The sequence below is a fragment of the Maylandia zebra genome, linkage group LG10 (genome assembly GCF_041146795.1).
Source record: "Maylandia zebra isolate NMK-2024a linkage group LG10, Mzebra_GT3a, whole genome shotgun sequence".
In the NCBI taxonomy this organism is placed as follows: domain Eukaryota; kingdom Metazoa; phylum Chordata; class Actinopteri; order Cichliformes; family Cichlidae; genus Maylandia; species Maylandia zebra.
In genome coordinates this window covers 32,402,882-32,427,149 of record NC_135176.1, presented here as the reverse complement: position 1 = coordinate 32,427,149, position 24,268 = coordinate 32,402,882, and the positions used below count along the sequence as shown (strand labels likewise).

The 24,268-nt window shown below is 42.5% G+C and overlaps 2 protein-coding genes and 1 non-coding gene across 3 annotated transcripts; all 3 read right to left on the bottom strand.

Annotated features, from left to right (window-relative positions):
• Positions 1-799: 799 nt before the first annotated feature.
• On the bottom strand, positions 800-11,588 carry LOC101467803 (uncharacterized). The gene is made up of 2 exons (XM_004556858.3): positions 11,436-11,588; positions 800-5,162 (listed from the first exon to the last, which is right to left on the bottom strand). Exon 2 carries the CDS (start codon positions 5,004-5,006, stop codon positions 2,334-2,336), a length of 2,673 nt encoding a protein of 890 aa, XP_004556915.1. The 5' UTR covers positions 5,007-5,162; positions 11,436-11,588; the 3' UTR covers positions 800-2,333.
• A 160-nt stretch (positions 11,589-11,748) lies between these two features.
• On the bottom strand, positions 11,749-11,821 carry trnav-aac (transfer RNA valine (anticodon AAC)). Its single transcript has one exon. It is a non-coding gene; the product is annotated as a tRNA-Val (tRNA).
• Positions 11,822-14,493: 2,672 nt separating this feature from the next.
• Positions 14,494-22,410, bottom strand: LOC106676630 (uncharacterized). Its single transcript, XM_024803907.2, has 6 exons — positions 22,033-22,410; positions 21,797-21,862; positions 20,890-20,952; positions 19,064-19,138; positions 16,950-17,081; positions 14,494-16,846 (listed from the first exon to the last, which is right to left on the bottom strand). The coding sequence occupies exons 1-6, from the start codon at positions 22,241-22,243 to the stop codon at positions 16,569-16,571; spliced, it is 825 nt and encodes a 274-aa protein (XP_024659675.2). The 5' UTR covers positions 22,244-22,410; the 3' UTR covers positions 14,494-16,568.
• Positions 22,411-24,268: the final 1,858 nt, after the last annotated feature.

The window sequence follows — 24,268 nt, the reverse complement described above, 5'->3', positions numbered from 1 at the left end:
ATGAAAAAGAAGTTGGTTTAACGGAGAAGCTAAACCACTTACTTAACAGAGGACGAATGAAATCAAGGCCCAGACTGACAGAAAGGATTATTCTGAACTGTGAATCAAGCAAAGCTACTCTGCTGGTGCCAGAAAGGAACACAACAGCTTCTCATCAAAGCGAGATGAATGGCTGTTGAGCTGGGCTGCTCTGTGGACGTTTGGGCTACAAGATGGCGTCTCCTTTACCGAAAAATAAAAGCTGCAGACGGTTTCTGTTTGACGTGCACTCGGCTGAAATTCCAGTGAGAAAAAAAACCTCTCCAACATAATCAAAATGTAAAACTTCATTTTCTGTGCAGTTAATCTAAGTGCATCGTTTTATATCAGTTGTCCTGTTGCAAATTTATAAACCTGGCCTTTGGCTCCATCTAGTGGACACTGAACAGAAACACTGCAGCTTCATCTCCTCTCCTTTGTTTATTAAATGTCCTGAAGGCTTTCAGAGGAACTGATGAGTGACACCTGTTTAATTTGAGACCAAAAGCATAAATGGGCCATGACAGAGTGCATGATGGGAAGCCCTGAAAAAGCCTGACTAAATATGGTGTAATGATCAACTTAAAAATTAATGTACCCATCATGTGAGGATATACTAATGAAAGTTTACAAGTCAATTAGTCTCATTGGGTTATTTTTACACTTTGAATTGAATCACTTAAAATGCAAATTGACTCCATCAGTTCAAATCTGCAGGGTTGGTTATATAATCCACTGGAAGCCTGTAATTATTGTGACAGCACACTGCAAGCTGCATTAGTTTAGTTGAAGCACATTTGTGATTTATTACAAGTCCACACATGTTTGTGCAGGTTTCAACATTTTTAACAGGTGTTTTTAACACATTTACAATATTTAGTAAGGAATAAAAGATTTAACATCCTGGGCAGGAGCTGCAACCTACAATCCTGCAGAACTTCAAGAGCACTCGATGTCCCATTAATGTGCATGTTGTGATCACTTTTATTTACCTGGGCCATGCATGTCACGTTTAATGTAAAAACTAAGTTTAAAAAAGTATCCACCAACTTTTTAAGGGCTGACCAGACTAACAAACCGATATTTTGCACACAGACAATTTCAAAAGCTAGAAAACACTGAATCTTTGAATAAATTTGGTTTGCCAATAAAAGTTAAAAATGATGACTTCTGATTTTCCTTCACATATAAAATAAACAAAATATGAACTGGAACATCTGTACCCCCTGCCAAAACATCTGGTCATGACTCGAAAGCTCAAAACTCATTTTCTTTTTTTCATGTAAATCAAGAAAATGAGCGACGTGAACATTAAACCACAGCAGTGAGCGCGGCTTTATGTAAACTTTTACAATAACAGGATATTTCACCGACTTTTGATCTTTACTATTGAAATAAAGTCAAGAGACAAATAATAATGAACACTGACCAAATTTTAAGGTGGAATGTTTTCTTTCACATTTTATTAAATGACGGAGGTGACATCACGAATCAGTCAAAACAATTAAATACCAATGCCAGCCGTGACCATTCATTCTGTCCTCTTTAACTCACGTCACTGATGGTTGAATTTCGACCGGTTTACATTAACGTGGATAGTCTACTTCCTCGTTTGGAGAAAAAAAAAGTGGCACCGCTTTTTTCTGTTACACTCCAGTCGTAACGCACCTAATGGTAAGCAAAAGAACTCTACAGCAAAAGAACTCTACTCTACTCTAAAGCAGCACTGAACCAGTCGAGGAGGCCCAGCAGTAACACGTCGTTCACATTTTAGAACCTTTATCGTCTAAGACTGCAAAGACCCCACATCCTGAGACACAGCTGGATCTGCTGGGCACTAACATTAAACTCTGATTTCAAGAAATCAAGTTAGAGAATCTTTATTTTTCCTGCCCCTGTAAACACCTGCAGCACATCCTAAAAATGTATTTGGCCTTCCTGACTGAATTCAAACATGATCAAGTTTCAGTTTTTTAAATGCAAGTATTTCTTCTTCAAGTTAAAAGATATTTGCTACAAGTAATCCCAAGATGTCAACAGTTAAAAAAAGAAAAATGTGATTGCGAGAGCTGTTTTTTGCCACTTTATAGACCAAAACAAAACTCGATCAAGCAGTCTCATCCTCTTTATGCCCACCAGGGTTAAGGTCAAGTTGGATTTTAGGCACATGCTGAACAGAAACAGAAAGAGGATCCCCATTTCTATATGAATGGGTAAAGGTGAATTTAACTGATTTAACCTGGTAGATATAAAGCAGTTCAGTCGCAACTCTATCCTGAAAACTGACATTTGAAATACAAACAGCAGCTAGAACTTTATTCTATCTCGACTTCCATATCAACAGGCTTCAGTTTTCGGACAAACACAAGGTCATCATTGTCATTATTAAGGTCCGGCTCGCCAAAGTCATCCTTCGGCTCCTCTTTAAAGACCACCTGGGAAGACTCAGGGAACTTGGGGGCCTCGAAAGGGAGCTCAAAAACTTTGGTCAGGTAATCCCCTTTTCTGCATTTTTTGCCAGTCATGGCTAGGACCTGTGAGGCGATGGACCAGGCGAACTCGACCTTCCGGTGGCTCTGAGAGCTCAGGTCGAAGTTGTACTCCAGAATCTCATACAGAGCAGGAACGTATCGGTTGTAATTTTGTTGCACATATTGGTGCAACTCAAACAAAACTCCTCTTGTCAGAACCTTCAAATCAAGTTTCGTTTTGGTTTCTGATTTGGAGCTGAGGTCGAGGTCCAGTCCAATCTCCTTGCAGTTCTGGTAGTCAAAGCGTTTGACAAATCCACCAAAGCCATCCAATTCCCCTTCTAGATCTGGGTCCCCATCTTCGGTTGGTGAGTGTGGAATCTCTTGCAAGTTGCCATTCAGCGGGACAATCATATTTAACCACCTGTTGATTTTCGGTGACATGTTTTGCTTTTTCATCAAGCTTTTCTGTGTTGTGTACCATCTCTGGATCTTCTGCGCGGCCTCAGTCTCACCACTTTGCAGATGAAGATCAAAATTGTGCTCAAGGATGTCATTAACAGTATTGCGGGCCTCACCACACAGCTCCTTTACAAAGCTGAAGATCTCAAGCACAGCGCCTGTTGTCAGGATGGTCAAATCAAGCTTCTGGTCTGACGGGCGTTCTACGGTTGACCAAAGATTTAGACCCAACTTTTTACAAAAAGGGTGTTCTTCTTTTTCAGCTTCTTCCCTCTTTGCTGAATCTGATGAATCTAACCCTTTCTGCCCTTGACTCTGGAGTTCCTGTTGAGTCTGAAAACTGCTGGTCACATCAACCATGTGGTATATCTCAGGGAGTTTGAAAGGCTTGCAGAGAAAATCCATATTCTGACTCTTCGGGTGGTTCACAAGATTTTTATGTTTTGCCATCATGTAAACTAAGAAATTGCGCTCATGTTGCTCATCTTGGAGCGTAAGAGTAAAGTTGTTTAAGAGAATTTCAAATAAAAAACTGCGTACACTCCTCGACAAAGCAGTTCCTAACTTGAAAACCTCCCACATTACCCAGTTGGTCAACAGTTGTAGATCTAAGCTCCGTTTTGGTGAGCAAAAGTTGAAGTCTAATCCGATCTCTCTGCAGTGGGCGAACATATCATTGACTCGGCTTGACATCAGGATCTGTTGTGTGCGAGCGGCGCGCCTCAGCCACAGCCTCTGCTTTGGGGTTTCTGCACATCTTCCCTCAGAGAACAGACACCAGTACGATTCTTGACTTGCATCCTTTGTCTGTGTGGGTGACAAAGAAGATTTGTGGCCATAGCTCAGAGGCTGCATCGGTGAGATGAAGACTTCTTCCTCTTCTGGCTTTACATCCTGCAGCACATTCATTTCTACCTCTTTTCCTGACAAACAACTTTCAGGTTCCACATTTTCTGGCTCAGCTTCTGTTTCTGACTGCAATTCAGTCTCAAACTCAACAGGACACATGTATGACAAATCATCCTCCCTCATCTCCTCCATTTTGCTAGCCTGCTGCTTCCGTGTTTGTCTTTTATTGGTGGCCAGCATTTGTGCTTCCAGTTCTTGGTTATCTGCATCAGGTGTTTTTCGTTTTTTACCTTTATATTCCAATTTATTCTTCTCAGCCGGGATCTTAAAAAGTTCCTTTCTGAAAGTGTCTTTGTCCTCAGCTGTCAGACAGGTGTATTTTCTCTCTATCACCCTGTTTAGACACATTCGGAACTGAGGTTTATCAAAAGCATAACCAAAGTTGTGCTTGACCAGTTCATAAACTAGGTACGTGTGTTTTCCACACAGCACTCGGGAAAAATCAAGCATCTCTATCATCACACCGTTGGTGAGCAGACTTGGGTCCAGTTTCTGTTTGGGGGCGTGACTTGGTCGAATAGCTAGGGTCACACCAAGTTGTGCACAGAAAGGGTTAGCGCCCAGTGTTTTTCTTAAACGGATTCCTCCTTGTTTTTTTACAGTGTATTTATTGCTAGCATCTCTGGTAGTTTCAGCTTTGTGGTTGTCTGAAGACTGACAGTTCTTGCTGGAGACAGTGAGCACTGAACTATCAGCAATTTTGTTCCATTTAGGACAGTATCGTCCTGACACGTCTTCTTTGGACCCGGCTAAAACACTTGGATTTGGCAACTGAAATGTTTCTTTCCATCTATTTGGCTTCATCTTTATTTGCTCCTTCAGGTGTTTAATTTTGTTGTGGACACGAACTGCATAGATGTAGCACAGACTGTCATTGTTTATGTCAAAGCCAAGGTCGAAGTTGAACTCCAGCATTTCGAACAGGAAATACTTCTCAGACCTGTTCACTGTTTTGGCAAACTGACAAATTTCCAGCATAACACTATTCGTCAGCAGGCTCTGATCCAACTTCTCCTTCCTTTCAAGTGCCGCATTGAACTCCAGACCAATATCAACCAATTCTGGGAAGGGGACTGCTCCTTTTTGATACCTAATGCCATGGGCAATGCGGCGCTCCCAGATGTAGCTCTCCTCAATGCCATCCATATTGACATTTAAAGCCCAAAGTCATTAGAAACTGCTAGATTATGTCAAAAATCCTGGTCCTTGCTCAGGCACCTGGCTAGATTCCTAGACAGCTTTCTTGTAGAGAAAACAAGATATTATCTGAAGGCATCATCTTCACTGCCACATCTTCTCAGTCTGTAAGTAAAGACAAAACAGTTTCAATTATTTAGGCTTAGAAAAATCTTAAAGCAACAGGATCTGATTTCATCAAAATCCATGTGATGTATGCATTAAAAAATATTGAGCACTTGTAAAACAGAGTTAAACTGTGCTTAATAAAAATAGAGTAACACAGACTTAAAATCTAAAAATACGTTTTTGGAGCTTCATTTAGCTGCTTCCGGCGCCCCCGTGTGTGGCAGCCTGCTACAGCAGCTCTGCTCATTCTGAGTTTCTTTCTTTCTCATCTTTTTTTTCTCGTAATTTTTATAACTAACATATTAGCAATTAGACTCTGCAATCATGTTCTACCATTTAGACTTCCGCAGGCACAAACATCCTCCACTGCAACCACTGAACATCCAAGGTATGGACATTGAGGCTGTGGACAGCTACAGGTACCTTGGTGTTCATCTGAACAACAGACTGGACTGGACTCATAACTCAGACGCCCTCTACAGGAAAGGGCAGAGCAGGTTGTACCTGCTGCGGAGACTCTGGTCTTTTGGAGTGAAGGTCCCACTCCTGAAGACCTTCTATGACTCTGTGGTGGCCTCAGCTATCTTTTATGGTGTGGTCTGCTGGGGCGGCAGCATCTCTGCTGGGGACAGGAAGAGACTGAACAGGCTGATCAGAAGGGCCAGCTCTGTTCTAGGATGCCCTCTGGACCCAGTGGAGGTGGTGAGTGACAGGAGAACGGCGGCTAAGCTGTCATCCCTGATGGACAACATCTCCCACCCCATGCAGCAGACTGTGACAGCACTGAGCAGCTCCTTCAGTGGCTGCGGCACCCACGGTGTCCCCACTGCTGTCAGACTCCACAACAAAGACTTTTACAGCTGATCAAACACACAAACCCACACACGTGCAATAACACTAAGTGCAATACTCTTTTTCTAAAAACTTGTATGTTTACTCAGTTGTATATATCATTTGTATTCTATTTTTATCCTATTGTTAGGATTGAAACGAATCTTATTGGATTATTTTATTCTATTGTATTCTACTGTATAGTATATATAGTATAAAAAAGACATAAGAAAAGCTATACTTTTATCTATTCTCTATTCTTTTATCACTCTTTTGTTCAAATATCCCATATGTGCATAACCTTCACTGCTGATAAGGAGTATTTTTTATATTTTCATATTACTATGTTTTATGTATTACGTGTATTTGTTTTATATCAGTTGAGACTTTGTGTGCATTGTCTATTATACAGGCAATGTGTGCACAGTACATTGAGCTAATTGTACTGTGCACACACTGTTTAAGGCCTGCGTAGCACAGATTGCCGCACTCTTTTCTTCCCGCTTTTGAAAGTGGAAAATATTCATTTTGTACACATCAGCACAAATCAGTAAAAAGAAAGACTGTCTGACAACGCAAGTCAATAGATTTAAGGTCATGAGGATTTTACATATTGACAGAGAGCACTGCAGTATCAGCAGATACCAGACACCAAAATACTGTGTGAATGTGTCACTAATGCAGCTTCAAGAAAAAGGTTGTGCGAGATAATGCACAGTGCAGAAATGATTAAAGCTCAACCTGCAATAACGTTTTACTTCAGCTGGTGAATATTTTACTGTAAGTAAAAATATTACTTTAGCTTACTGTTTTGTATTTTAAAGTATTTTAATGGAAAAAAAGAATTGATGTAAAAGATGTGTTCAGGGATTCAGTTTTATCTTTTAAACAGTAAAACACACATGAGTTGTGTTCACTTCAAATCCACAGTACACTGAGAAACTAATTTATTTTAAACTAGTGGCATGCAGTACTGCAAGATTTGGTAATGAGCCGATAGCAAGAAACTACAGGGTCAGTATCAATTATACTAATACTTGTTTTAATAATTAAGGGTGATTCATCATCAAATTGCCAGATCTGAATAAATTTTCATGACCATTAAGTGTTTTTGGGGGATTTTTCCTTTGGATTATGAATTAGTTAAAACCCAGGACATAAATTATAAAATGTTTAAGTCTGCAGCACATCTACTTTCACAGGTAACACAAAAGGGTAATTATATTCAATCAAACCTGAGCCATATTATATTTGGTGAATTTTCATTTGCACTAAATGTTTTTCTTCAGTGCTTCAGTTAGATGACTGCTCTGTGCTGCAGCGGTACTTAGTCAGGTTGCCTCTTTGATGAAACCGCAGAAACTAAAGTATCAGTCGCATTAGGCTCATATCGATCAATATCAATACAATGATAGGTTTCAATATCATCGATATTTGGATCGATCCGCCCACTAATATTTTAAGCGTTCAAAGTCCAGCACATGGACTCATGGCTCATCTTTCTTAGCTTCTCCTATTTATTCTCTGAAGTAGTTATCATTACTATGGGTGTAACATAATTGTGGCCATAAGCGTGCTGTGAAGGCGCTGTTTGCACATTTAAGAAAATGTGCAAATAAGACAAGTTTGTTATCCTTTTGTTGTTCTGTCACAACTGTGAGTGTGGCTCATATTTTTAAGAAGCAAATAAAGATTTCATACAAGCAAAACCCCTCAGTTTTTATTGACATCTAATAACAACAGTAACATGCATTAACAGTATTCTTAAGTATACTTACTTTTACCTCTTAAAAAAACATTGAAATGATTGTTACAATGGCATTAATGCTCATTAAGAAAAAAGGGTCAAAGTGCATCATGGTTCAATTGTTTGCAGATTTTCTTGCATATGCATCATATGGACGACATCCGACTGCTACGTTCATCTCAAAGGAATGTAAAGGACTGCTGTGCTTTTGTGTTCACGGAAACATGGCTCAGCGACAGTGTCCCGGACCGCGCCATTCAGCTCGACCAGCTAACATGCTACCGTGCTGACAGAGTCATCGTCGCGGGAGGTAAGACCCGCGGGGGAGGACTTTGTGTTTACATCAATGATGCCTGGTGTCGTGATGCTGTTGCGGTCTGCAAACACTGCTCACCAGTGCTGGAGTTAATGGTTATTAAGTGCCGGCCATTCTATCTACCGAGGGAATATACAGCCATACTCCTGTGCGCTGTGTACATCCCTCCCTCCTCCAATGTCAACAACAGGAATGAGGCACTGAATGAACTGTACCAGCACATCAGTGAGCAACAGACAGCCCATCCTGATGCTTTTCTCATCCTGGCTGGGGATTTTCAATCATGCAGACTTAAAGTGCGTGTTTCCAAAAATACAACAACACAGACTTTCCAACAAGGGGAAATAACACACTGGACTTTGTTTACACCACCCAGAGAGGAGCTTACAAAGCTTTTCCCCTCCCCCACCTCGGCGCCTCAGACCATATCACTGTCATGCTAATGCCTGCTTACAGACCGCTCGTTAAAGTGACCAAACCGGTTCGTAAGCGGATACAAGTGTGGCCAGAGGGGTCTTCAGAGGCTCTACAGGACTGCTTTAATACTACAGACTGGAACATGTTTAAGCAGGCTGCCACCTATAACAACACCACTGACCTCCAGGAGTACGCAGAGACTGTTACTGCCTACATCAACAAGTGTATTGAGGATGTAACAGTCACGAAAACCATAACTGTCCGGGCCAATCAAAAACCATGGATGACAGGAGAGGTCTACAGGCTGCTGAAAGCTCGGAATGTTGCCTTCAGAGATGGAGACGAGGCGAGCCTGAGGACAGCTAGGGCCAACCTTTCCCGTGGCATCAGAGAGGCTAAGAGACAGTACTCCAGGAAAATATCTCATCACTTCAAAGACAGCAGAGACTCACGGAGCCTGTGGCGGGGCATTCAGACCATCACAGATTACAAGCCCCCACCACAGACCTGTGATAGCACTATCCCCCTGCTGAACGAGCTGAACACTTTCTTTGCTCGCTTTGAAGTCCAAAACAGCACCACTGCACAGAAGACCCCACCCCCTCCTGGTGACCAGGTGATGACTCTGTCCCCGGACAGCGTGAGGAGATCCCTCAGCAGGATCAATGCACGTAAAGCTCCGGGTCCTGACAACATTCCTGGTCGTGTACTGAGAGACTGTGCAGTGGAACTCACTGATGTCTTCACAGACATCTTCAACATATCACTCATCCAGGCTGTCGTCCCCACATGTTTTAAAGCCACCACAATCATTCCGGTTCCAAAAAAGTCATCTCCCTCCTGCTTTAATGACTACCGTCCTGTTGCACTTACTCCCATCCTGATGAAGTGCTTCGAACGACTAGTCATGCAGCACATCAAGACTGTCCTGCCCCCCTCCCTGGATCCCTTCCAGTTTGCGTATCGGCCCAACCGCTCAACCGATGATGCCATCTCCACTGCACTCCACTCGGCACTCACACACCTGGACAAAAAAAGACTCATATGTTCGAATGCTGTTCATAGACTTCAGTTCAGCATTCAACACTATAATCCCCCAACAGCTCACTCAAAAACTGGTCCAGCTGGGGCTCAACACCTCACTGTGCAACTGGCTGTTGGATTTCCTCACCGGAAGACCTCAAGCAGTACGGGTCGGCAGTAATACATCCAGCACCATCATTTTAAACACGGGGGCCCCACAGGGATGTGTGCTGAGCCCCCTCCTCTTCACTCTGCTGACCCATGACTGCACTCCATCACACAGCTCCAACCTCTTCATCAAGTTTGCGGACGACACAACGGTGGTGGGTCTCATTAGCAACAGGGATGAGACCGACTACAGAAGTGAGGTGAGACGCCTGGCCACGTGGTGTGCTGACAACAATCTCTCTCTGAATGTGGAGAAGATGAAGGAGATTGTTGTGGACTTCAGGAGAATGCACACCCAACATGCTCCTCTGACCATTGACGGAGCGTCTGTGGAGAGAGTGAGCAGCACCAAGTTCTTGGGTGTGCACATCACAGAGGATCTCTCCTGGACGTACAACACCACAGCACTGGCCAAGAAATCACAGCAGCGTCTCTTCTTTCTCCGCAAACTAAGAAGAGCAGGAGCACCAGCCCCCATCATGCACACTTTCTACAGAGGCACCATCGAGAGCATCCTGTCGAGCTCCATCACTGTGTGGTTTGGAGCCTGCAATGCGTCCTGCCATAGAACCCTCCAACGCATAGTGAGAGCTGCAGAGAGGATCATTGGTGTCTCTCTCCCCTCCCTCCAGGACATTTACAGCACCCGTCTCACTAAAAAAGCCCTTTGCATAGCGGCTGATCCCACGCACCCAATGCAAAGCTTCTTCAAGCTGCTGCCGTCAGGGAGGAGACTGCGGAGTCTCCAGGCCAGGACCAGCAGGCTGAAGGACAGCTTCATCCATCAGGCTGTCAGGAAGCTTAACTCCCTCCCGATTCTGCCCCCTCTCCCCTCTCTCCTCCACGGTCCTACTGAACTCTGTCACACACACACACACACACACACACACACACACTCACACTCTCTCTGACTCACTCACTGGCCTGCACCAGTTACCAGTCACTTTGTGGAGCATTGGACTGCCATTACCTCATAAGACTTTGTTGTTACACTTTCTCTTACCGTACACTACTAAATCTCCATTTGCACTATTTGCCTATTTGCACTACTCTGCCTGGTTTGCACTCAATGTCACTTACCCATTATATTGTATATTGTATAGCTTTCTTGTTATATGTAAAATTGTATTTATTTAAAATTTTACTTTTTAATTATTTTACTTGCATTTTTAATCACTTTTATATTTAAATATATTTAAATGTTCATTTGCTATTTATCTAGGGATTGAGAGTAACGCAATTTCTATTCTCTGTATGTCCTGTACATGTGGCAGAATCGACAAATAAAGTTGACTTTGACTTTGACTTTAAGAAATTGCTAAAATATGACAATTTTCGTATGAATATGGGATTTTCCTAGTCTAATTTTTAAAATGAACGAACAGATTTAATCTTGAATTCTTCATTGAATTGTTTTCTCCAATATTTATCCTCCCTGGCGTCAAATTAAACTTTTACTCCACCTGGAATGGCTGCATTACTCTTTGCAGCAATAGGCTGCAGTTCTGCACCAAACCAGCGGATTTCAGGTATTTGAACATCTTAGATTCTTCGCTTATTCTTGCGCATGTCGTGGGGACAGGGGTGAAAGGTTAGCTTCACAGATTTATGTTAAAAGCGAACTCCCTGAGTTTCCTGTTGAGTTTATGGAGCTGCAGAAACACCAACATCGGCATCCGCGCTAACGTTAGCTTAGGACTGCAAAGCTAACTGTGGGTTGTCTCGGCGGGTGGACAGAAGCTCCGAGGGCAGAAATACAAGCACTTACCTACAGCTGAAGCAGAAAACGAACACATCGGTGGTTGGTGGGAGTTAGAAAGTCTGTGGCTGCATAGTTTTTTTTAAGCACGTACTGCAACACGGCGCTAAACAACAGCTGCAGCGACACATGCGTGCTTCCTGAGTACGGGTCGCGTTCAGGGACACATGTCGGACAATTCAGTTTTCACACAGTCAGTTAATATTTGTTTCACTTGTTACCCACAACGCACCAAGACCACACGACTGCATGGCATATGGTTTGGTTACTTAAAGAAGACAAATTAATGAAAAAAATAAAGTGAAATAAGATAAATAAATGATGTTTCCGCCCGGTTTCGAACCGGGGACCTTTCGCGTGTTAGGCGAACGTGATAACCACTACACTACGGAAACCGTGTGGCAGCTAAAGTCACCTGAGCATAGTTTTTAAAAGCTTGTATGCGGTCTACCGGTGTCAGCTCGGTTGCACGAGTGTTTACTTCTCGTCAGCAGCCCCCAACCTTTTTTGCGGCATGGACCGGTTTAATGTCCGACAATATTTTCACCGACCATTAAGGTGTCACGGATAAATACAACAAAATAAAATTATACGACCAAGACAGTGGTATTTTGTAAATATAATAATAAACGCGAATTCACTGTGTAATTGTGTAACTTTATCAGCAGGGTCCTCCTGAAATACGCCAACAACAATGAGAGTAACATACTCCTCTCTGCCCCTTAAGGGTCTCTGGTCGCTATGGTAACACGTAAATATCAATCAATCAATCAATCGATCAGACCTTTATTTGTCACATGCAAGTTTGCACCTGCAGTGGAATTGGACAACCAACCATACATACATAGCACAGACAGGTCGGAGACAGGTAGTAATTTGGAAGAACATTGAAATGTACAATACAATGGGCAAATGGAGGAGGGAAAAAAGAGACCTCTACTCATACTGGGCTCCTTGTGGGAGGTCAGAAAACAAAAAAAACTCCTCTGCACAGAGAGCACATACATCTTGACATCACAACACCATGAAGCACATGACAAGCAACGGGATGGGTAAGGGGGTGAGAAGTGAGCTGATTAGACACAACCATCTTGCCATGCGCTACTAATCCAGCACTGGGCCTAGACCTGCCGTCTGACCTCGGCCTTGGAAGCCTTCGAAGGCGTTTGGAGTCCAGGATGGGGGTGCGTAAGATGGCGGCAAAGAGTCTAAACAGTCTGTTATCAGGGAAGAATTTGTTGTTAAGCTCCAGCCTTGAGACCACGGTTGGCGCTGATATGGTAGCCACATGAAATGATGGTGTTTTCCTGTAGTGCGAACAACTGCATGTCGAATTTACAGTCGATCTAAATGTCCGTCACTGGTCTCTCAATCACCCATTGGGGGTCCATGAGCCTCTCCGAAATGTTATCAATTTTGCGCTCAAAGAGCATAGTCTGAGGCTATAGCCCGGATAACTTTGGAAACGGCGCGTTCGTCTGAAAACGCTTTGCGTCCACACTATCGTTTTCAGTTGTTTTCACAGAGTTGTGTGTCCACATTGAAACGGCCGAAAACACTTACATTCCAGTACTGTGCATGTGTGAAACACAAGACGATTTGACCTGCCTCATTTCTGTCTGCCGTTTATATACTTTCCGGCTCTTTGAAACTGCTGCAAAAGGCAGAGGAAAAGCACCAAGTTTTTTAAATGGACTAACAATGAAGTGGAGTTGTTGCCATGTGTGTCCCGTCTGTAACAACTGAAAATAAAAATAAATGAGTGGTCCAAAGTGAAGGATAAGCTCTGCATAATGTAACAAATGGCTCTCAGAGGAGGCGTATGCCCTTTTTCTCCTCCTCCTCTCCCTTAGCTTCCCTGCTTAGCCTCTTGTGTCCTTGTCTAGTCTCGTGTTCTTTGTATTACTTTCCCTGGAACACGCTCTCACAGTCTGTTTCTAAAACCTAAAGAGAATTATGGATTTGATCAACTGGTCTCTGGATGCTATTGACACCCTTTTCTCAATGACAAGTCTGGGCTCGGGAGAGCCCGAGTGTCCTGGAGGGACTTTCCCTGCCGGATACACGATGGACGGGTGGCAGAAATGGAGGTTCGTGTGCCTGGCGGGACTGTCGATCGAGGACGCTGAAGATATCTACCTATTCGGAACCATGATAACAGGGTGCTCACACACACAAACTACACCCTTTTTGGCTCCTACCTCAAAGCACACTGTGCGCTGTTGATCTTACGTGCTGCACAATAATGTTTAATATTTAGTATTTACAGTTATATTCCCATAGATCATCGTGATGTTGTTTATTATGTTGCTCTCGTTTTCTTCTGCTTGTTTTCTTTTTTCATTCTCAACAGGTAAAATCTACTGTTATCTATTGTTAGCTAGTTTATTGTGATGGTGTTGTTTTTATTATGTTGCTCTTTGTTGTTTGTTTTCTCTTTTGGTTTTTTATCTCCATACAGATGATCCAGGTGTTTTGTTTGCTTTTCTTTTTTTTCTTCCTCCCTTTCTCACCGTCTCTTCTCCCCTCTATTTTTCTTTCTCTCTCTCCCTCTCTTTCTTTCATTCTTTCTCCCTGTCCTATCCCCCAGGCATGTCTGTCCCGTCTTTAAAAAACGAAAATAAAATAAATACATAATTATAATAAAGGTCAATCAAATGGACCAATATGGCAAGGCCATGATGATCCACTTGGTAAAGTAAATCCACTTGGCATCTTTCTTGGCCTTCAGACAACAATGGCTAAAGATCAAAACGGGACAGGCAAAAAAAAAAAGGAATACTTTGAGGACCTCCCTATTTCCACTGACACGTCTTCCATAGAGGAAGGCTTTTCTTTCAATGTCTAGCTAGCCAAGCGGTGCAAGGCTTTCACTTGGGTAGTATCTCATCTCTGAGATCAACAGAAGGGTTAGTGATAAAGACACTATACAGATCCGTTGTGGTGAAGAGAGAACTGAGTGAATAAGCAAAGGTCTCAATTAACTGGTCGATCTACATCCCCACCCTCACCTATGATCTCGAGCTGTGGGTAGTGATCAAACACATATAAAGAAATCAACAGCGTTAGTTCAATGATGCTTTTATTTTGAAAGTAAAGAATAGAAAGAAATAACCCCGAGTAAGTTTACAGTCAGTTATCTGTGTCTGGATTTGGATGAAAAATAAGGAAACATTCCTCCACAGCACTGACACACATTTTATATCAAACTAAATCAGCTGTTTACATTTTTATCATGATAGTCAGATTAGGTTTAACATCTGTTAAGAGTTTAAGAAAAACACCTGCATGATTATCAAAGGAGAGAAAAAAGAGGAACTGTTGGATTTTGCTCAACTTAACAGGAAAGACTCCAGTTAAAAGTAGAGATGGACCGATCCGATATTACGTATCGGTATCGGTCCGATACTGACCTAAATTACTGGATCGGATATCGGAGAAAAATAAAAAATGTAATCCGATCCATTAAATATCACGAAAGCACCTCACAAAACTTGCAACACGCCGTAACTCACCTCAGAACGTTAGCACGTCGGAGCAGTATGCATCACGTGATAGAGCGGCTGTGGCATGCGGGACCTGTCGGTGGTCTGGATAGCATGTGGAGCTTCGCTAGCAACCCGGCATTTCATCTCCGACAAAGTTATCCCGAGAGAAGTGAAGCAAGTGTGTAAGTCCATCTCTGAATGTTTGTAAAGCATTCCTGCGTTAAGCTTAACGAGCGACTGCCTCTCGCTCTCCTGCTGCTACTTCAATCATGAAACTGCTTAACAATCAGCTGATCGGCTTTTCTGTCGCGAGTCCGTGTCTCTAGTTTGCTTTTGGCCCACTTTGCACCAGAAAGAGGAAACCAGGGGCTGAACAACAGCAGCATGTTTAAGCTTGATAAGCTGTTGTTAGAATGTATTTAATATTACTTTCTACTCGAGGATCTTTTTCTACGTAGCTGACGCTGGTAACTGTGCAGGGGCGTATCTAGCAAAGTTTAGCCAGGGGGGCCGATAGGGCATGAACAGGGAAAAGGGGGCACAAAGACATACTTTTCTTTCTTATTCTCATTTAAAATGTCTAGCTTTTAATAAATAATTATCTGACACCCAAAGTTTTAATTTGATGTAAAATGAATAGAAGTCAATTACTGTATATAGTGACTATTAAGTCTAATATATATACCCTAGTAAGCTATAGTACTTTTTCCTTTGGGAAGGTACCATCTGTGCAGTCTGCAATTTTGTTGAAGAAAGATGTTGAATCTATTTAATATTTCTTGAAAAATAATTGATTTCTGTGCATTTTTTTCACACTGCATCAAATTAAGGTTGATTACGTCGATTAAGCATCATGAGGTGGAGCGTGAGGGGTGGTTCCCTATTTTTTATTTATTTATTTTTGTTGTTGCTGGGAGTTGGAACCCTATTAGTTAGGTTGCTTAATATTTACGCTAAGTACTCTTTAAAATACCAGAATAGGGAGGATGGTGTAGGTTTAAGTTTATTAGATTGATCAGTATTGCTGAACTATGAAATATTTTTTTTTGCATACAGGTATAACAGAATAGCTTTAGTGTAGTTGTTGTTTTAAACTTGAGTATGAACTTATACAAAATGCAGCAAGATATTTAAAAAACAGTTTTGTTGATTAAAAAACACTATATCGGATTCATATCGGTATCGGCAGATATCCAAATTTATGATATCGGTATCGGTATCGGACATAAAAAAGTGGTATCGTGCCATCTCTAGTTAAAAGCAAACATGTGGGCCAGCAGTCACCAAAATAACAGACTGACCAACACAGGACAGTGGAGCCAATAAAAAACGATGCAGTTTACCAACTTATAGAAAATAGTCAGGACCTAATGGAGGAGCAGCACTTTATGAAGAGCCGACTCAAAGAAAGGACAAAGAGAAGAGAATCACTGAACATTTAACTGGATGTATTTGAATCAAAGATAACAAGAAGAAGTAAATTATCTGAGTCAGTAGAAACAAATAAACACAAAACTAGAACACAACCAGAAAGAGAGAGAGAGAGAGAGCAAGAAACTGATTATGGCAAATGATTCACTTCCTGTTTATCTAATGTCTAAGCTTCGCCCACACAGGTTAGTCCAAACAGGAAGTGTTGGAGCTGTCACACCTCTCACATGGTGAAAATCAGATGACCACTGAAGGTGGTGTGATGCTCTGTATTGTCATATATCCTTGAACCAGCCCAGAGACGTACAGTCACCTGATCTCCAACCTCTAGAAGCACTGAGGCTCCATTAGAGGCGCTTGACCACCCAGATGATTGACTTTCATATGCAAGAAAAATTTTCTCTTCATTCCTGAATAGATAAGCACCTGTGTGTGTGCTGTCACGTCCTAGTACTTTCCAGTCAAAGTGGTAGGCTCCTCTCACTGGTGCAGTGAAAATACCTGTGGGACATTTGTTTTTGTTAAATGGAAAATCAGCTGTTAGAACATCTGGAACATCAGCCTGACATCAACATAGCTGAGAAGTGACATTCAGTGTGATTACCTGTGTATGGGTTGTAGGCATTTCCAATGTTTGTGACAACATGTTTGAAGATCAGAGTAGTGCGGCCATTAAAGGGTCCAGTATATCCTTCACCTTGATCCAGCAGAGAGGCTGAGAAAGCCACCTGTTTGACTGAGAGAGAGAGAAAATTCATTTTAAACTTCCTGTTTTAGAGTTAGACTCTTCGCACAAAAGTGACCATGACAAAAACTTTAATCTCCAATGAAAGAAATGCTTGACAGCTGAAAGCGTTTCACTGTCACAGAAGAAATCAAACTCTGTCAAACTGAAATTTGATTGAATCTATTTTTGAGGATCCCAAACTCGTCCTTTAGATCAGACAGGAAGGTATTTTGTAGCTTCTGCCAAGACAACAAACTGTGTTACTCAGTGTTTTAGTTGCATCTTGGTTTGTGCTTCAGACAAACATGAACTCAGTTTAATGTCATTCAGTAAATTAGATGCAGTAATGAACTTAATGTGTGTTCTGAAGCTTAAAGAGTGCTTTCACTTTGATGACCTGCACAGAGTGGGGATACACCTGTAAGCAACACCTCTGTTAATCACAGATAACAATCACAAAAATCCTCTACTCGCTCTCCCACATTATTAGAACTACAAACATGGCTGCAGTTTTTATTTATTGCAATATCTGAGAGTCAATATTTTATGGTTTGGACTGGCTGTAGTTTCAAATACTAATTTGTGGTGGTGCTTGGACTGTGGTGCCGTGCGAACGTGGAGTTTTAGGCTTAAAATTAGAAACTGGTTGAAGGACGTACAGGCAGACAAACAAAAATCATCCATTCAAAACATTCTGACATCCTGTTGTCGGTTTCACACTCATCAGTATTTGACTACTCAATCACTTGGAGTAAATCAGCAGTACTGACTCTAAATTGTAATTCATATATTGTAATTTTAAATTGCTATTGGGAAGAGTTGTCACCATTAAAATTATGATTCTGCTTAAAAAGAACTACACCGATACCTAATAAACCCTCTCTTAAAATCATCACTGGTAGGTCTAAAAACATGACGGTGGTCTACAACTACCAAATTTGTATCACTACTTCTGATCCATCCATCCATCCATTCGCTTCCGCTTATCCTTTTCAGGGTCGCGGGGGGCGCTGGAGCCTATCCCAGCTGTCATAGGGCGAAAGGCGGGGTGCACCCTGGACAGGTCGTCAGTCTGTCGCAGGGATAACACACAGGGACAGACAACCATTCACACTCACATTCACACCTAGTGGCAATTTGGATTATCCAATTAACCTATCCCCACAAGCTGCATGTCTTTGGACGGTGGGAGGAAGCCGGAGTACCCGGAGAGAACCCACGCAAACACGGGGAGAACATGCAAACTCCACACAGAAAGACCCCGGCCTGATGGTGGAATTGAACTCAGGACCTTCTTGCTGTGAGGCAACAGTGCTAACCACCGTGCCACCGTGCTGCCCTCTCTTAAAACACATGCTCATAAAAAGGAAAATATATATAGATATAGATATCATTCTCAAAAGATCAACCCCCCTCCATCTCTGTTCATGTAGAGTTCCCTCCCCACCACCCGATAAACCCAAGACCTTGTGACAGATTTTGCCCAAAAGGGCTTTGAGGTAAAAGTAGATAAGAGTCCTGCTTAGCTGGGAGAGCTAATAGATTTTTAATCTATTCTGATCCAATAGATTAAAAATTGATTAAACCAAGCTTATTAGACAGCTCTTGGCTGGACCTGGAACAAATTTCTAATCTGCCTTTCATATACTCCAGTATCATGACTTAGTTATCTTAATTAATTCCCATCAGGCTGGGAATTCTTAAAAATAAGAATTCTAAGTCTTCACTTATCCCATGTAAATGAACACCCATTAGGAACAATCCAGGTCATAAAAGGAAGATATGAAAATGTCGAGTCATGAGTAACATGTCATAGTCTAGAACATCTTATGCGAAACTGAAACTTGAATTAAAATATGGAATCAGCAAAAGTAATTTTCTTGAATATCAGCAACTGAAAGCCTTCATGTGAAAAATGTGAAATGTGTCTGAAAATGTGTCAAATATAGAGATATTTCAGCATTTCTAGATTTCAGATTTTGACACAGTACCATGTTGCTGCTGCTTCATCTGGTTGGCCTCAGTCCTCTGGTTCTGCAGTTCAGTCTTCAACTTTCCTGCTTGTTCTGAGAAAAATGTAAAATTGTCCTTGAGCACAAACTAAAGACATTTAAACACAGTGACACCACTTTATGGACAGATTATAAAGTGATGAGCCAAATGTGAGTCAATTATCTGCACCTAACATTTCTACAGAGCAGAGCCCACACCTCCAGCAGAGCTTCAACAGCATCCCGAGGGAGAATGGCAACATTGAGTCAGAATGGACCATGTTCTGCGCCATCATTGCTGAAGCCATGGCCCTGAGCTGTGGTCGCAAGGTGGTTGGTGCCTGTCGTGGTGGCAACCCCCGAACCAAATGGTGGACACCGAGGGTGAGGGGATAGCCACCAGGCAGAAGGAAGAGTCCTATCGGGCTTGGTGAGCCTGTAGGACTTTGGAAGCAGCCGATAGATACCCACAGGCCAAGCGGAACGTGGCTTGGGCAGTGGCTGACGCAAAAACTCGAGTGCTGGAGGAGTTTGGAGAGGCCATGGAAAAAGACCTTTTGATTGCCCCGAAGAGATTCTGGCAAACCATTAGGAGAATCATGAGGGGAAAGCCGTGCTCTACCTGCACTGTGTATAAGGCAGGTGGAGCACTGCTCACTTCGATTGAAAATATTGTTGGGCAGTGGAAGAAATACTTAAAGGACCTCCTTAATCACACTGGCATGTCTTTTGATGAGGAAATATATTCTGGGGATGAGAGGAACTATTCGTCTATCTCCGAAAGTGAGGTCACTGAGGCAGTTAAACAACTCCTTGGTGGCAGAGCCATGCCATGGTGCTGGAAAGAAGAGACTGTCTGTTAGCTGAATCTCAGATACAGGAGGAACAATGCAGTTTTTGACCTGGTCATGGAACACTGGACCAGCTCTTTATCCTTTCAAGGATACCTGAGGATGCATGGGAGTTTGCCCAACCAGTCTACATGTATTTTGTGGACTTGGAGAAGGCGTTTGACCTTGTCCCTCGGGGTGTCCTTTGGGAGGTGCGTCAGGAATATGGGGTTATCTGGCTATTGCTACAGGCCATTTGATCCTTGTAAGACCATTGCTTGGTCCACTTAGCTGGCAATAAGTCGGACTTGTTCCCAGTGGGTGATGGATGCCGTCAGGGCTGTCCTTTGTCACCGATTCTGTTTATAACCTTTTTGTAAAGAATTTCTAGGCATAGCCAAGTGGCAGAAGGCTTTCATTCGGGTGGTCTCAGAATCTCATCTCTGCTTTTCACAGTTAATGTGGTTCTGTTGGCTTCATCAGGTGATTGCCTGCAGCTCTTACTGGAAGGGTTTGCAGCCGAGTGTGAAGCGGTGGGAATGAAAATCAGCACCTCCAAATCTGACGTCATGGTCCTCAGCCTGAAAATGGTGGAGTGCCCATTCCGGGTGTGGCGCAAGTCCTTCCCCAAGTGGAGGAGGATCTCGCCCCTTTAAGTATCTTGGGGTCTTGTTCACGAGTGACGGGAGAAAGGATGGGAGATCGACAGACAGATTGTTGCTGCACCTGCAGTGATGCATGCACTGTACCGGTCCACCGTGGTGAACACAGAGCTTAGCTCTGGCTTGGCTTAAAAGATATATCTTTTAGGGTGAGGAGTTCGGGCCAGCTGAGAGATATTAACTCTCAGCTGGCCTTTAAACGCCTTGGTGTACGGATAAGCTGGAGGAGGTGGGTAGAGATATGGTGGGCTGAGCTTCTGTGCTTAGGCTGCTACCCCTGCAACCCGGCCCCGAATAAACGGAAGAAGATGGATGGATGGCTTTCATACAGTACCTTCTGACAGCTGCTTCAGCTGGTTCATCTCAGTTTTCTGACTCTCCAGCTTTGCTTCTAGTTCTGAGAAAATACCATAGAAATAAAAAGAAAAATCTCACTGACAGCACACAGTAATTCACAGGTTTTTATCTATAAGTAGGAGAGTAACTGTGGCTCTCATTCTGTTCATGCTACACTGAGCAGTGGCTGCCTCCACGTCCCCACATCCTCCACCTCCACCTCATCTTTATCCACAGTCTGTGAACTCTGGCTGTCCACTCTGTGTTTTCTGAATGTATGTAAAAGATGGCCACTAAAGCTTACCCCAGATCACTGGAAGAGTGATTTGGGTTACATTCTGCCATGTCCCATGTGTCATTTTCCTGTCTACTCTCCACTGTTCCTCCCCCGATAATGACTAAAAATGCCTGAGGAAAAAATATAAGATTTGAAGGCTAATCTTTTGGTCATATGTATATCCAGAACTCACATATACTTTTGGAGATATTCTCAGCTGCAACATTAAAAAAACCACCTTGTTGGAATATTGATGTTACACAGCTATGTCTTCATCCATGAAGAGTTTAAAAAATCTGGATGTCTAACAAGTAAAAAGAGCAACTTATATCTGCAGGTAGAGATATAACACAGACTTTAAATGATGGTTAGAATTGTTGTATCAGCAGAAACTGGTGTTTAAGTAAATGTTGAATTATTTGGTTTGGAAGAGTTTGCCATGAAGAGGAGCTGTGAGCTGTTTCATTATAAACACATTACAGTCAGTTCCTGATGTTGAGATGAAAAAAATGTTTTTTTCCTGGTATAAAATAATAGGATATTTTGAAATAAACGTTTTTTATAGGATTTTCTGTATGAAAAGACATAATAAAATAAATCATACTCAATGATGGTTTCCACACAGTACCTTTTGACTGCAGCTTCAGCTGGTCGATCTCAGTCTGTTGCTCTATCGCTCCTTGGTTTGAAAGAACTGCAAAATAAATTTGTTTCCCTGTACCATGAGTTTCTATGAAGACTACTTTAATATTTCTACAACAAAATATTCAGTCTCATAAGAAAACACATAACCATGAATGTTGGTCATTCCTGTTTCTGATCTTCTGGATATTTCTGAAGTCACATTGATGTATGAAACTGTACCTTGATTCTCTCTCTGTAGGACAGTGATCCGCTCATTCTGCACAGCCAATGAGGCGGTCAGCTCTCTCAGCTCAGCATGGAAGTCCTGTGGACAGGACTGTTGGCCTGCAGTCTCAGTCTGATCTGCTGAAACAGAGCAGACCAGAAGCAAAAGTGGGAGAAACATGATGATCTTCATTCTGTCAACAGAAACCTGCTGTATAACTGTCATCTGTTAATCTGAGAGTTTTATAACGAGGGGAAAAGAGGCGTGAATGAGGAGGTTTCTGCCCCACATGTCCCCTCATCCTCCACCTCACACACTGCAGAGCCACAAGACCACGCCTCCTACAGGTGCTGTTGGTGAATGATTGAAGAGGCAGACTGCATGCATAAACAATCAGGGTCATGTAAACAGAGCAGGAATGAAGAGATATCGTCCCAAAAGTTTGATTCTGTTCATCAGTTCCCAACGCTCCTTCACAAACAAAGACCATCCAAGCATTTTCTGTAATCCTAAAACTGGACTTTGTATGTAAATAAATGTAACATTTTTTTTCATTGAATGTTGGCTTGATCATGTCAGCTGTGACCTCACAGAGCAAAAGAGAGGAAACCTTTGTTTGTCAAGCTTGTTGAACAAAGTACAATTCGATAATGCTCAAAACCTCCAACACACTGACATCAGCTTCTCTATGATTACTGGAAATCAACAGATATATTTAATCTTCTTTGTAAATAACTGCTCATTGCAAAGCCTCTGTCCAGTAAGTGGGCGTCACAAACTGTGGGCAAGGAAAACCCACAAAATAAACTCTTGCTTTTTCCCAACAGACCTATTGACTTGTCACAGTAGTGAAAGTACAGGTGGAACTAATGTCACTTCAAAACAAACCACACAAGTGTCAGTGCGTTAGAATATCTCCACCAGACCCAATTCAATTTCATAATTTTATTCAATTTTAATCAAATGACCCCCTATGAGCAAGCACTTTGGCGACAGTGGGAAGGAAAAACTCCCTTTTAACAGGAAGAAACCTCCGGCAGAACCAGGCTCAGGGAGGGGCGGGGCCATCTGCAAGGAAGACAGGATAAAGACATGCTGTGGAAGAGAGACAGAGGTTAATAACAGATATGATTCAATGCAAGGAGGTCTATTAACTCACTGTGAATGAGAAAGGTGACTGGAAAAGAAAAACTCATTGTATCATGGGAATCCCCAGCAGCCTACGTCTATTGCAGCATAACTAAGGGAGGATTCAGGGTCACCTGGTCCAGCCCTAACTATATGCTTTAGCAAAAAGGAAAGTTTGAAGCCTCATCTTAAAAGTAGAGATAGTGTCTGTCTCCTGAATCCAAACTGGAAGCTGGTTCCACAGAAGAGGGGCCTGAAAACTGAAGGCTCTGCCTCCCATTCTACTTTTAAATACTCTAGGAACAACAAGTAGGCCTGCAGAGCGAGAGCGAAGTGCTCTAATAGGGTGATATGGTACTACAAGGTCATTAAGATAAGATGGGTCCTGATTATTTAAGACCTTGTATGTGAGGAGCAGGATTTTGAATTCTGGATTTAACAGGAAGCCAATGAAGGGAAGCCAAAACAGGAGAAATATGCTCTCTCTTTCTAGTCCCTGTCAGGACTCTTGCTGCAGCATTTTGGATTAACTAAAGGCTTTTCAAGGAGTTTTTAAGACTTCCTGATAATAATGAATTACAGTAGTCCAGCAATAGGAATAATAGGAAGTAATAGGAAGACACTAATGGTGTCCACCATTTGGTTCGGGGGTTACCACAACGACAGGCACCAACCACCTTGCGGCTGCAGCTCAGTGAAGCAGCATTGCCAATGGAGGTGCTGAACATGGTCCACAGTCTTCCTCGGAATGCAGTTAAAGCCCTGCTGGAGGTGTGTGATGAAGATCTCACAGACTGGGACCTCTGCTAGGCATTACCAGCACACCCTTACTGTACGTTTAGGTGTGTTACACACCGGCCTGGGGGGCTGGAGTACAACACAAGAAAAATAATAAAAAGAAGTAAATCACACAGCCACAGCTTTACAATGACTAGTCGTTTTATTAACTTGACAGGTAGCGAGCGTCAGGGCGGGCATGGCCAAAACAACAAACAAAACACACTGGAAATGAATCTGAACTAGCTTATCTATAGTGAGTCAACCCCAAAATAAAATACAAACCTCTAACCTGTCTCCCTACCAGAAACAGGAGAAAAGGGTTGTAAAAGAAACGGCTTCCCA

Coding starts and splice junctions, on each gene's coding strand:
- LOC101467803 (XM_004556858.3), bottom strand. CDS start 5,006: ATGGATGGCATTGAGGAGAGCTACATCTGGGAGCGCCGCATTGCCCAT.
- LOC106676630 (XM_024803907.2), bottom strand. CDS start 22,243: ATGACAGTTATACAGCAGGTTTCTGTTGACAGAATGAAGATCATCATG. Junction 19,139..20,889: donor GCTGAAGCAGCTGTCAGAAG/GTACTGTATGAA, acceptor CATTTTTCTCAG/AACAAGCAGGAAAGTTGAAG. Junction 16,847..16,949: donor TGCCTACAACCCATACACAG/GTAATCACACTG, acceptor AATGTCCCACAG/GTATTTTCACTGCACCAGTG.